Source organism: Lissotriton vulgaris, chromosome 7 (genome assembly GCF_964263255.1).
Source record: "Lissotriton vulgaris chromosome 7, aLisVul1.2, whole genome shotgun sequence".
Taxonomy (NCBI): domain Eukaryota; kingdom Metazoa; phylum Chordata; class Amphibia; order Caudata; family Salamandridae; genus Lissotriton; species Lissotriton vulgaris.
The window spans coordinates 1,681,914,488-1,681,929,299 of NC_141695.1; the positions used below are offsets into that span (position 1 = coordinate 1,681,914,488).

General features: G+C 46.0%; 1 protein-coding gene across 1 annotated transcript in view; it reads right to left on the reverse strand.

The window, feature by feature from the left end:
- The window catches only part of LOC147706311 (uncharacterized), a 93,823-nt gene extending 82,384 nt beyond the window's left edge, over nucleotides 1-11,439 (reverse strand). Inside the window, exon 1 of the mRNA XM_086929603.1 lies at nucleotides 11,178-11,439. Within this exon, the coding sequence (XP_086785729.1) occupies nucleotides 11,178-11,439 (262 nt within the window). The remainder of the gene's footprint in view (nucleotides 1-11,177) is intronic.
- Between the last annotated feature and the right edge of the window lie 3,373 nt (nucleotides 11,440-14,812).

Genomic DNA, 14,812 nt, shown 5'->3' on the forward strand with positions numbered 1-14,812 from the left:
CCTCCTTCAGAAGGACAGTACCATGCACCCAGTGGTTCACAGTTAACAATACTACATTGGCCATTGTACAACATAATGCAGTACTGCAGTGTAGATGGGTGTGACTGTGAAGAGAGAAGAGGGGAGAGAGCCCAACTCCTCAGGAGAAGGGCAGTGTAAGAATGGGCTGACAATAGAATAATTGCAAATTCACTCTCCTTTGCAATTGCTTAATTTGATTCTCACAAGAATAAACACAAAATTAATATATTTGCTGTACCCCATGTGCATAATTTCTACAGGGGATGCTTGTGTTTCTATCTCTTCCGCATATACAAAGCTGACAGATAAGGACTAATCCCGGCGGAATTTAAATTATGCCGGAATAATCTAAGTAATTTAGGGAATTCCATGTTACTTTTTGACACGGAATTACAGATAATAATGCAGTTACTCCTGCTTGTGTAATTAAGAGTAATTTAGGGGGAAACCTTCCTACAGGGAGAGCACATTTAACAAGCATGTGCCGCTTCTTGCTATTTGTGTTCTGCTGCATTTAGTGTTATTTCTTAACACAAAATACATTATAGCATTCATTCTAGTCGCAAGGGTGCATTTTACGCTAAGAAAATGTAGCTAAATGCCGGGAATAAATTTGGGTAACATCCTACCTGGAGAGCACATTTAACGAGGGCTAGCCAATGCTCGCTGTTTATGTTGTGCTGCATTTAAGGTGATTTCTTAGCGCAAAATGCAACCTCATGTACATTTTGGACGTGAGGGTGCATTTTGCTGTAAGAAAATAAGCACTAAATGCCAGGAGTAAGTTGGGAGGAAAATCCTACACAAAAAGCACATTTATCAAGCACAATTGGCTGCTTCTGCTCCCTGTTCGTGTTCTTGTGCATTTAGGGCTATTTCTTAGCAGAAAATGTATTTTCTTTTATTGGGTTTTCTACACCCTTTCATACTGTACCACAGGCTATTTCATGCTTGTGCTATGTGTATGGATTCTCTCCTTCATTCTGCCTCATTCAACAGCACACCACTCTCATATTCCTCCCTTCTGATAAGCTCCTTTTACAATTTCTCTATACTGAGTTCTCTGGTGGCCTTCCAATTGAGGGCCCGCTTATGATGAGGCTCGGTAGCTTTCCGAGCCTCATAGTGGTTTCAGTTTTGACCGCCACATTAAAATGCAGGAGGTGGAAACTGAAAACAGCCGGACATTCCGGCTGGTTTCCGATGGGCTCCTGGCCAGTTGGAGACCGGCACGTAATGGACAGCATTTCTGCGGTTGGGATTATGATGTTGGTTTCCGAAAGGCTTTCCATGTCGGGCTTTCCAACACGGAAAGCCTGTCTGAGAGTGACATTGACGGCCCCTAGCAGGGACGCCCTTCACCCGGCGGCCTCCAGTTGGGGGTCGAGGGGCACCTATGGTGTCCCCCTGTATATCCTTGAATCGCGTGGCAGGCACCCTGAGGTGCCTGCCACATGGTGCAGGGATTCACAGAAACTCACATTTCTCTATGGGAGCTTGTGCTACAGCCAGTTTACGGCCACAGCACAAGCTCCCATGGAGAAACAGGAGTTTGCTACTGCACCATGTGGGGTTGCATTGTCATTAGGTATGCAGAACCGCCGACCAATGGTCGGGCCGTAGCCATACCGATACGGCGTCCACCTGACATTATAATAAGGCCCCTCGTGTTATCTGGCGTTTTGATAGCATCAGAGCCAGGTCAACGAATCTGGTTGTGACCCTTCACTTGGCCGAACATGGGTACAATCTCTGTCTGCTGAATGGGTATACCTCCAGGTATCTATAATCTCCCACTGGTGCTGCCACTCTGTGAATTTCTGTGCTAGTCATATTACTGGGGAGTCGCGTAGGGCAGGGTGTGATCAATCCAGCATGAGATTAGCACCACTATTAATATCCCCTCCAATTATCACTCACTGTGGCATATAGGAGGCATTGACTCTTGACAAATCGCATAAGAAACTATCTTGGTCCGTGTTAGGGGCATAGATGTTGACTATGGTTATGGCTTTCCCTCCAAGGGAACCAGTAACCACCACATCTCTCCCAGCTGTATTCACCACTTCCCCCATTATCTGAAATAGAATACCGGGTCGCACCCAGGTAAAGACACCCCTTACACATGCGGAGTAATTAGTGTGATATGTTTGACCTCTTCATCCTTTGCGCAGTGCTAATCCTTCAGTAGCTGTCAAGTGGGTCTTTTGCAGTAGGGCAACATAGACTCCCCGTCGTATGAGGTATGGTGAAACTTTATATTGTTTAGACATATTGTTCAGGCCCCTAACATTCTAGGATATGATCTTATATCTCAGTGAGTTTGCCATTTACTAAACATAGCAAAAAACACAGTTGATGGACAGAATGCAGAACAATGTCATACATTCACCCCAGTACAAGGATCTGGGCCTAAATCCATCATTTTTTTGCACTCCACACCACCCTGGGTTAGACGCTGGCTATATGCAAATCAGCTCTGACCCTGTGCCTCATGGGAGCAGTCCAGTCCGAACTACCAAGCCATGTCTTTCCCAGACCGGAATCAAGCATCCAAGGACCGGTTTCTGGCTATCAGCCTTCTTCAGCCTGGATAGCTTGACTCCAGTGATGTGGAGAGCCTGGGACTCACGTCTGAGCATACCCAGCCCACTCGGGGTGAAAATTGAAAAAAAACACAGTTGATGGACAGAATGCAGAACAATGTCATACATTCACCCCAGTACAAGGATCTGGGCCTAAATCCATCGTTTTTTTGCACTCCACACCACCCTGGGTTAGACACTGGCTACGTGCAAATCAGCTCTGACCCTGTGCCTCATGGGAACAGTCCAGTCCGAACTACCTAACCATGCCTTTCCCAGACCGGAATTAAGCATCCAAGGACCGGTTTCTGGCTATCAGCCTTCTTCAGCCTGGATAGCTTGACTCCAGTGATGTGGAGAGCCTGGGACTCACGTCTGAGCATACCCAGCCACTCTCGGGGTGAAAATTGCAAAAAACACAGTTGATGGACAGAATGCAGAACAATGTCATACATTCATCCCAGTACAAGGATCTGGGCCTAAATCCATCGTTTTTTTGCACTCCACACCACCCTGGGTTAGACACTGGCTATATGCAAATCAGCTCTGACCCTGTGCCTCATGGGAACAGACCAGTCCGAACTACCAAGCCATATTCCTTAGAACCAATAGTAAATGGAGGACATGCTGAAAGAAGGGACACTGCAGAGGGAATTTGTGAAACACAATGTGTGTAAGATAAACATATTTTGTGGGTATAAGTGTAGACAGAGCTTAACAAGTGTAGGTAATCAAAAGTCTTTCATTTTACTATTGGGCATGATTTGAAGAAGTATTTCATTTTTATGAATACTCTTCTTTCACATACTGAAGGTATAGCAATAGCTGCCAAAAGTGTGTAAATATTTGCCAGGGTTATTTAAAGCGGACCAAATTGTATTCCTCCCTATATGGAACATAACCATTATAAAATCCTATTGATACATCAACCATGTATCTTTTCTACGGAATGTACCATGAAAAATGATAGCAAAGTGCTACAATTGAATATTTAGCAATTTTAAGTTTTCATTGAATAAAGGAAAGCCATGAATTAATGTTCTTAATACTATAGTTACATTTTATGATAACCCTTTTCAGTTTGATAGGGAATAAGTGTACACAGCAAGTATTTTTGCTTGTTCAACAATTCAGATTTACAAGATCTATACATTTACCTCAATAGATAGGAATACATGTGGCTATGTTTCAGCATTAAGCACAATGAGGATGAACTACACGCACATTGAACCAATTTAAAATATTTTGAGGGGAAAGAGAAGCCCAGAAAATAATCATTAATATTCATAGAACTATTTCTGTCTAGAGACCAAACTCTGGTCAAATAAATGACAAAAATGTCCATTATTGCAAGCCAAACAGTTACTCAAATGTATTTTTCAAGGGATTTTATTATTTACGTATGCAAGAGAACAGAACTTCAGGGATTTCATGGTGGATGCTTAATTAAAGGAGAGATGCCCATAAACCCATACAAAAGCACAACAGAAAGATTAATTTCCTTCCTTGTCAAGCATATAACCACTTAGCTTATTAGAGACGATATTGTCCATAACACTCACTCTGACATGAAAATACATCTTCATGACTTTTGCATGTGGTTTTACATTTGTTGCTAAATTCCTTTAAATAATTCTCTAAGATTGAATCAATATTGGGAAAGGCTGGCCCTCTATAAATAAGAAATGGACAACATAAATGTGTAATTAGAATAAATAGCCACAACTAATAAGAAGCAATATATATATTTTTTTAAATCACAACTCACCGCAGTTGAGACTTCAAAACTTTAAATAGGTTCCTTTTTCCACTGACATCCAACCGGATTGTAGATAAATGCGTGAGTTAACTGCAGGATGAAGTGTTAAGACTATGTTATTCCGATTGACCTGAATTATGTTATGGATTACATATTTTTTTTGTAACAGTGCATTTTACCCCAAATCATCGCACAAAAATAGGAGGCAGATGTTGGCGTTTTCTGATATGCTGTAGAGACTTGTGGATTTATTTGGGCCTTGGTGGGCGACCCATCGTCCTGCTCGGGAGGCGGAGGGCCAGCCACTGTATTTAGAGAACTCCTCCTGTCTTTGCTATGAAAGGACCCCCTGCCATAGCAGCTCACTTCACAGCAGTGAAGTTGTTCTTGCATTCTCCATGTTTAAATGCACCCGGGGGCATATCAACAAGCGGCAGCGATAATTATCGCTGGACGCTCTTAGCGTGAGGATTTTTAAAGCCGGCTGTCGCAGATAATTATCGCCATGCTAGCGCTGTATTAACAACGCATAGCGCAATGGCGATAATTTTTCCAGTGATAGCGGTGTTTTCCAGGGAACATCGCTCGTTTTCCAGCGATGTTCCATGGAAAACGGCGATATCCTTGGTGATAGGGCCTGTGGTCTTAGCCACACAATCCACCCCCCATGTTAGGTATGCCTTAGTCAGGAATTTAACAGACATTAAATTCCTGCGTTAAGGGATATATAACGTGATTCTAAATATCGCTAACCTTCCTTGTTAATATGACGAAGCTGGGTTAGCGATATTTACCCAAGGGAGTCTTGTCAGGCACGCCTCCTTTGCATCTCATTAGCGATGCGATAGGAGGCGTTCTGACAAGGGGCGCCAATGCAAGGTTACGCTAGCTTCCCCTCGTTGATAATGCGATAATATTATTGCTGCTTTTTGCCCGAAAACGGGCTCTAAAGCGGCGATAATATTATCGCCGCCCCTTGTTAATATGCCCCCTGCTCACCAAACTTTTTTTGTTCACAGAAAATAAACTCCAAAAAGGACGTTTTTTTATCTGGACCAACAGGGAGCTTTTTTTCTGTGCGTAGGAGGAACTTGAAAATGTTTCACAGACCATTTCCAGCATGCCTCGTATGGCCATCATAGTCAGGGAAAATAAGTGGCGGTTGTCTCAGCCTAAATAGGGCTGTCCAGCCGTCACTGTAACACAGTGGCCCTGTGTCAGAGGAACCTCAGGGTCAATGGTTACCACCGGTGGAACCAGCAGAGGCTCTGCTGACAGTAATCCAGCTCTTTCACAAACTCCAACTGAAGCAGGGAAACCATGGGTTTCTTGATGGGAGGACAGTGGGTTTAAGGAATTCTTCCTACCCTCCCAAAACTTTCGGAAGGCCCTTGGTGTCCTATCGACCTTAAAGGTGGTTCACGGACAGGCTGTTTTTCGGTTTCAGACTTTTCAGTACGATAGATAAAGTTTAAAAAAAAATGCCCTTGCGTATATGTGCACACTCGCCTTATTACGAGTCTGGCGGTCCAAGGACTGCCTGATACGTGGTGGCGCAGCGGTGGTGGTCCATTACCACTTGGGCAGTCGTACCACCATGAGACTGCCGACACTGCCAGAGAACCGTTTTCCCTGGAGGTGGTGCAGCGGTCCTGAGGCTGCAATATGCTCGGCAGGACAGCCGTGGTCCCGCCAAGCATATTACGATTGTCCTCTCCACCATGGTTTTCATGGCTGTTTCACCGCCATGAAAACAGTGTTGGAGAGGAAACAAAGTGGGCCCTACAGGGCCCCCGGGTGCCTCATGCCATGTGGATGCACACCTGCACAGGTAAAGTCCATGCCGTGCAGGAACCTTGTGTGACGCTCCCATTGCAGTGCTTTTTTCAAAGGCACTGCCGCCTTTGAAAGAGACACTGCAGCGCGATCGCCACGCCGCCCGCCCGCCCACCAGACCACTTTTAAGTTGTAATCAGTTGGGTAGGTGGCAGTGACTCTTGGCGGTGGGGTGCTGCCCACAATGCACCGCTAAAAATCGCAATCAGGCCTACAGTCTTACCTTTGTAATGTCAAGTGGTGCTTGATGTGTCTGGGAAATGTTCGTAATTGTTTGTAAGTGCTACCAATGGCAGATCTTCTACTGACCTATGACGATTTGATGTAAATGGTCATTTAGAAACTTTGACTGATCATATAGAAACTTTGAACAGGCATTTTCATTCAATTGGCAGGGTGTCTGACTTATTTATTTGTTGCACACTTCTAACATGCTATGTGCAGAACAAACAGTCACACTTATCACACATGCAGATTTATTTTCCCGTTTGATGCTTATTAAGTTCTGATGGAATATTTTGTCATGCTTTGGATCTTTGTACGCTGAAACATCATATTGGCTATGATGGCATCTTTTCAAGCAATCATTAATATATTGTTTACTTATGCAATTGTTGTATTATTCAAAGTTGAATTATTTGTGAGCATTTTTAGTGTAATTTACTTTAGTGAAGTGTTGAACAAGTTACTTACCTTTGGTTACGATGTAACTATAAGAGACATATATTAGTTATCAATTCTTTACCTTAGAATTACCCCCAGGCGTCAGACTGGATCCGGAGAAATTTTTTCTTAGCAGGACCCCTGCACGTCGGTAGGTGGCGTCGGTCGACTCCGTATCCGTTGTTGGCGTCGTGGTCGCCAGAATGACGTTGCAGTGTATATTTAGATGCCACCCCTGCGTGCTGGTGTCAGTTCTGACATGACTTTCCATGCCAGAAGCGCAGAGCCATGCAAGACACTGACCACTGGTGCACAAAACTAGGGCCTCGAAAGAGAGTCCCTATCTCTAGAAGTCAGTTCGCAGAACGAGGAGGATGGGTGGGGCAGTAAGGAATCTATAACTAATATGTGTCTCTTACAGATACATTGTTACCGAAGGTCAGTAAATTGTTCATCTGAAAGAGACTATTTGTTATAGATGCCTTACCTTAGAATAGATACCCCAGCAATATCAACCCCGGAGGTGGGTCTGCAAACTTAGTTCACACCAGGAAGTCCTGGAGAACAGAAAGGCCAAAAAAGCCTTCTCTCTGGACTTGGCTGTCCAGGCAGTAATGCTTAGTAAACATGTACAGGGTTCCCCATGTGGCAGCCTGGCAGATGTCAACCAGCAGAACTTCAAGTCCCAAAGCAGTAGTGGCTGCCGTCGCCCTGGTATAGTGGGCGAGCAGTCCTACTGGAGGTTCCTTTTTAGTCAAAGAATAACAGATCTTAATGCATAGGACGACCCATCGAGAGATAGTACGTTTATGCACTGTCCAACCTTTCTTGGCGCCCACATAACTAACAAAGAGTTGATTGTCCACCCGGAAGTCTTTAGTGCGGTCAAGGTAGAAAGACAGCGCTTGTTTTGGGTCCAGACGGTGGAGTCTACCCTCCTCTTTAGAAGGGTGCGTAGGCGGGAAGAAGGTGGGCAATATGATGGTCTGACCTATGTGGAAAGAGGTAACCACTTTGGGCAGAAAACAGGGCGTAGTACGGAGGACTACTTTGTCCGGATGGACAGCAAGAAAGGGAGGCCCGGAAGATAAGGCCTGAAGCTCACTAACCCTGCGAGCAGAGGTGATGGCAAGCAAGAAAGCAGTTTGCAAAGTAAGGAGGTGAAAAGGACAATTATGTTGGGGCTCAAAGGGAGCACACATAAGATAAGTGATGACAAGATTCAAGTCCCACTGGGGCATTGCGAAAGGAGAAGGAGGAAAGGGATGAGTAATGCCCTTCAGAAATCAGGGGACATGAAAAGAGAAGGCTGATCAGGAAGGCGAAGAAAGACCAAAATGGCAAAAAGATAGCCTTTAAGAGTGCCAAGAGCAGAGCCCTGCTGGGCCAAAGAAAGAATGAAGAGGAGAACCTCTGAAAGAGAGACAGAAAGGGAACCCACAGCCTTTGCTGTGCACAATGCCACAAATGTGTTCCATTTTCAGGCGTATACCGTTTTAGTGGAGGGACGCCTGGCTGCCAAGATGACATTAGAGACTTCGGGAGGAAGGTCGAAATCTGTCAACTGTCGCCGCTCAATCTCTATGCGAGGAGGTGGAGACTGGACAGGTTGGGGTGGAGGACCGTCCCCTGCTGCTGCAACAGAAGATCCTCCTGAAGAGGCAGTGTGATCGGAGGATCGATGGCCATGCTCAAGAGCTCGGGGTACCAGACTCTTCATGCCCAGTCCGGAGCCACAAGAAGGGGATGTGAAAGTAAGCAAGTCGAACGCTACCATCCAGTCTCCAGGGTTGAGTGCAGACAAGACCTGAGCCAAGGTTAACATCTTGTACTTCTCCTTCTGGAGGAAGCGGTTAACGTCCCCGAGGTCCAAGATAGAATGCAGGCCTTTGTCCTTCTTGGGTACCAAGAAGTAGTGGGAGTAGCAACCACAACCTACTTCTGGCACAGGGATGCATTTCATGGATGCCTTGGCCAGGAGAGCCGTAACCTCCTGGAGGAGAAGGGCCAAATAATCCTCCAACATGTGATGTAGTGTTGGTGGCATGGAGGGAGGGGTAGTCCCAAAGGGGATGGAGTAGCCCTCTCAGGTTATCTGCTGAACCCACCTGTCCGAATTGATGTTGTTCCAGTGGGGGAGGTGATGGCGGATCCTGACGCCCACTGGCAACTGGTGGCCTGGAAGGTCGGATGAGGAAGGTTTGGAGACTGGTGCACGGGGTCTTTGGTGGACTGGCCCGCCCACTGGCCCCCAGACCCACGACGCTGTGTCCCACATCCCCGACGATGCATAGGTTGGGTAGCTTTCACAGCCCCGTGGCTCTGGGTGGAACGTGGTGGGGCACCCCTTCCGTAGCCATGAAAGGGGCAAAAGGCAGTCTGCATGGGGCGAGAAGATGTCGCGAGATCCAAGGATCTGGCAGTAGTCCTAGAGTCCTTGAAACACTCAAGCGCGTTGTCCGCCTTGTCACCAAACAGGCGACGCCCAGCAAAGGGCATGTCCAAAAGGGAAGATTGGACATCCCCAGGGAAGCCAGACGTTCTCAGCCAGGTGAAGCGCCTCAGGGCTACCGACGTGGAAACCATTCTACCCAGCGATTTGGGGGTATCCAGCCCACACCAGAAAGTGAACTTTGCTGTGTCTCGACGCTAAGCAACAGCGCGGGTGAGCACGGCCTGCATCTCCTCCGGGCACTACGGTAGCACTTGTGCAACCGTATCCCACACCGTGTGTGTGTAATGGGCCAAGAGACATGCAGTGTTCACCGACCGCAGTCCTAAGCTGGCGGAAGAAAACATCTTCTTTGCAAGATGGTCCAGCTTCTTGGATTCCCTATCTTGGGGAGCAGTAGGGAATGTGCCCTTTGAGGATGAGGTTGGACCATCAAGCTCTCGAGGGTAGGGTGTTGGAGAGGAAAAGTGGGCCGGCCGGGCTTGGACCAAGGGCCCAGAAGAATGTCAGTGAGGGCATCATTAAAAGGCAGCAGGGGTTCCGAAGAGGCTGCTGCAGGCTGAAGCACCTCAGTCAGGAGGTTAGTACTGACAGCCACCGTAGGAAGCTTGAGGCCCTAGGCCTCAGCCCCCCTGCGCAACACCACAGTGTAGGAGGTTCCCTCATCCATAGCCATGATAGGGGGAGAAAGTATACCAAGGTCTGGGGAGGTATCCAGACCACTGACATCACCAAACTCCTCTCGCTAGTCTGGCTCCTCAAGTTGGTCTGCTAAAGGGTCAATAGACCTCTCCCAGTCCTCCTCACTAACTCTGGGCAGAGATTGCAGAGTTGCACTACGTGGAACTCCGTGAAGTGGCAAAAAAACGCAAGCGGCGGAGTTCCATTGAAAATGCAGTTTGCGCTGACTGGACAGTGCCGGATGCTTGTCCGCACTGTGCAATCATTGCAAACGGTCGCTTGCACCGCGCAAGAGGGCCTTTCTTTCCTTTTCTTCCGAGTAGATTTTTACTCAAGCCGTAGCTTTCTCAATGCGAACGGGCAGTTTCTCAAAGCAGGCGGTCGTGAGCATACGCGACCACTCGCAATGAGAAACCTGACCCACCTGCGTTGAGAAATCTTGCCGGGATGTTCATTTTCCACGCTCACCAACTTGCTGTTGACGATCGCCAACAAGGAAAAATCTCGCCGGAAGGTTGATTTTCCTCGCTCACGGTCGCCAACTTGACGTTGATGAATGCGAGCGAGGAAAAAAACCTCTTCTCCACGGACAGGACTCCGCGAGCACCGTGTAACACGGAGTGTGGAAAACTCTGCAAACTCCGCAAGCAGAGCAGAGTTCACCGCCCAGGGTAACTCCTCACCCTCCTCTGGCTGCCACCTAGGGTGGCAGGGAACGCCAGGGATGAACAGAAGTATAAAAGTACCCTTCAGCGCTGGTACCAACGTCGGTCGACGTCGGTCCGGCACTGTGTCCACGTCAAGGGTGAGGCTGAGGTCGATGCTGGTTGGGGGCACAACCGGCGTCGGGGACTTCGCCACTGGAATCGGCGCAGGGGAAGGTACCATGAGGTCGACCAGCATCGATCCGGATCCAGGCCTGGGTCCGTTGGGCCCAAAGGCAGGCCTGCAGAGTCAGGCTGCCCAAAAATGCTGCTCAGCGCTTCATAAAATTGACAAAGCTGGGCAGGGGACGTTCCGGCTCCAGGAAATGGAGGGAAGTGCGGAGCAGTCCTCGGGGGCTCCGAGGAAGAAGTCGGAGAGCGGCGACGCTCCAAGTCGAGCGTTGAATCGGCCGATGGATGGGGAGAAGACGAAGAGCGATGATGCTTCTTCACTTTCTTTTTGTGATTCAGCTTACCGGAGGAGTGCAAAGACTTCAAAGAGGAATAGTGATGACTCTGCGATGGGTCCTGCAAGCTTCTTCTTGGCGGGGACCTCGAGTGGTGCGGAGCAGACTGCCGGGCCTCCAAAAGCTTTCGGGACTTCTCCCGAAAAGACTTCGGGATCATGGCCCAGTAGTCGGAGCACGACTTCGGATCGTGGCTGCGCTCCGGATCAGTGACAAACATTAACTTGTGACAGGAGTCACAGGGCTTGAAGCTCGTCCGATGATGAGACATTCCTCATGCTACCGGGAGTCTAATACTCAAAAAAGAGGTTGACAAAAGTCGAAAAAGGGTTTAATTAAAAAGTGACTACGCGGCATGCTCTCTCCGAATTTGCACTGGCTGGTGCAGAAAAAGAAAGAACTGACATCAGCACGCAGGGGCGGCATCTAAGTAGAAACGGCAACGTAATTCCGGTGACCACGACGCCAACGACAGATGCGGAGTCGACTGACGCCACCTACTGACGCGCAGGGGTACTGCTAAGAAAATATTTCTCTGGATCTAGTCTGACACCTTGGGGTAATTCTAAGGTAAGGAATCTATAACTAATAGTCTCTTTCAGATATACCTTTTGTGATCATATTGCAAGTCAATGTTTGATCCAATGTCCATAATTGCAGAATCCAGAAAGAATCAAAAGAGCTTGGGAAACGTTATCTTGGAAACAACAAGTAAGTCTTTATGTGCAAGATAAAAAGCATAAATGTGCTGAAGCCGTACCTGATGAAAGGTGTATCCAAAACGTCATGTGGAATCAGTGGCAGAGGGTTTCAATGGTACTTGATACGATTACTTACTGAGAAAATAAAAGAATTGGAACGATAGATCTTTAATGGCTTGGATCTAAATGTCATGTATGTTTTTCACTGATGAAAGAATAGAAGAAGCTTTATACTGCCAACCTAAAAAAGAAAGCACTTTGCCAAGATATGGGACACACCCCAAGTCGAGAAGATCGAGAACATGATGCACTCCATACCGAGACACAAGGAGGCAGCAAAATGTACCAGCTGCTTTCACCTAGATGTATTTCCCCCATATGTGATTTCTTAAAGGTCTTTCCATTCACATGCTGAGACGTGTCACTGCCTTGAGATCTCTGTATATTGCTTCTTGTTATGTATACCTATATGCATTTCTTTGCTTGAAGTTCAATACAAAGATTTTTTTTTAATAAAAAGATGGCATTTTGTAAAAAAAAAATCATTCTCTTGAATTGTTTTCTTTTGTAGTGTGTTGTCACAGTTTTGCGAATGCTGTCACTATCTTGGGATTTGGCATTTATCGCCAAATAATATTACTAATAATATTAATTTCTTTTTCAAAATAAGTAAAGTGAGCAGGCCTAAAGTTTTTTTGTAGGTATCAGCGGCACGTATGCTGTAGTGCTAAATGTAGGGTTTGCCAAACCCCAAGCATGCATAATCTTGCTTCATCTACATGCCTTTCTTCCACCGCCCTATTCCTACTGTCTCTTTTAATTCCTGCTTTCTCTCTTTATCACTGTCTTCCATCCTAACCATCCTTCTTTTCCTCCATTTTCTCTTTTCTGTCATTCTCTTTCTCTCTGTTGATGAAAAGTAAGCCTGGTCCCTAAAATGAGTACCGGTGCCCACTAATTGTCACCAGTGGCACAAATTAAGGAGTAGCTGTGATCCTTCAACAGACTATAGATGTTAATGTGTGGCACATATTAGCAAGATTACATTGAGATGATTCATTTGAATCATGGAGAGTTGGAGGATCTGTAAGTTTGCATCTTACATTGCTCTATCTGTTAGAAGTCTTCTCACTCAGGTCTCCTTCCTTCCTCCCTAGTTCATTTCTTCTACTTTTCAACAAACTCCCAAAAGTTACTCCCTGCACCAGTCATTTTTCTCTTTCATACAATTCTTCTTATCTTCCATGGCCATGTGCCTTTCCTCAAACCTTCACCTCCTCTGTATCTATTCTCAACCTGCCATCTCCAAACCCTAATTCATTCCTCTTCAACTCTGCTCTCCTTCTAGATGTTTTTGGCGTAACCTCCTCTTCCCAGTCAGCGCCAGTCACTAAATAAGTGAAGGAGGGATTGCATAGTGTGGCTTCAACACTAAGGTCCAGGTATACAAACACTTTGTACTGGGTTTGTGTTAAAGGCACAACAGTGGCGCAAGTTTTTAAACTCTCCACAGTTTTCCCACTTTGCATTTGCATTGCACTATAAAGCACACATTCAAAGTAAGAAAAGCAGTAAAGTATAGTTTTTGAACTGAAAAGGTCCCCTTCTGTGGTGCAAGTGTGTGTGTGTTGGTGCGTGGCAGCTAAAGTGAGGCAGTGCAGGGGGAGAGGAAAACCATATCATATCTTAGTTTATATGTCACTGTTCTGCTCTCTCCCTTTGACGCAATGCAGTGGCAGACACTTCTTGTTCAAGTGATTTGCCTTGGTTTTGCTGGTGGCAGGTGTGAGGCTGGCAAGAAATTCCTCCCTAAGCAACCGAGCAATCCAGGGCAAGGTGATTCAATATAGAGCTAAAAACCAAGACAAATCTAAACAGAAACCCGGAGCCTAGTGTAGTTTGTTCCTCCTCTTTTATGTTATGTTTCCAGACAGAATGGGCCTGATTCACAGAATGAACTTAAGACTCAATCCTAAACTTACTACTATTTTGGTATTCACAGAATGCACTTACTACTTTTGGCATTCACAGAATGAACGTACTACTTTTGGTATTCACAGAAGTTAGGATTTTGTCTTAAGTTTGTCCTAAAACAGACTTAAGACAAAATCCTAACTTAAGTCTGTCTTAAGTCTGTCTTAAGTTTGTCTTAAGACAAACTTAGAACAAAATCCTAACTTAAGTCTGTCTTATGTTTGTCTTAAGACAAACTTAGAACAAAATCCTAACTTCTGTGAATACCAAAAGTAGTAAGTTCATTCTGTGAATACCAAAAGTAGTAAGTGCATTCTGTGAATACCAAAATAGTAGTAAGTTTAGGATTGAGTCTTAAGTTCATTGTGTGAATCAGGCCCAATGTGTTGTCTCTGCACAGAGGGTATTTTAGTGGAGGGTGGAAGTGTTGCAGACCCTCCCTTCCCCAGCAGGGGAGAAGAGCTTTCACCAAAGTTAGAAGACTACGTGCTCCATGTCAACCTTTGCTCTATTTTAAATCATGGACATTATATTCTGGTACTTACAGTACAGTTAATGTCTTGCAAGCCAAACTTCAAACTCCCAGAATGCACTGCTTTGTTATAAGGAAGACAAGGGACTGACAACATGGTACTGTAAAGACGAGGGCAATGGCAAAATGGTGAGTTTTCCCAACTGGAGGGTGCCTGAGAAAGATCTGTGATGTTATAGCCAGTCAATAACACATAAGGGGGATACAGACTTCTGTGCATTTTAGGCCAAGAGTAGGGAACTGCATGTCAGGGCGATGCTTCATGTGCTGTTTTGGCTGTGCCCTGCCTCTCCCTGTCTTTCAAAGGCACAGGCATGTGAGGGAGCTGCCCCTCACCATTGACTTAGTGTAAACAAGATGACTGTATCAAGGGCTAATTTTATTTCCTATCGGATGTCTGTTCATTTGAGGTCAAACAATTGACCACAGGGTACCAT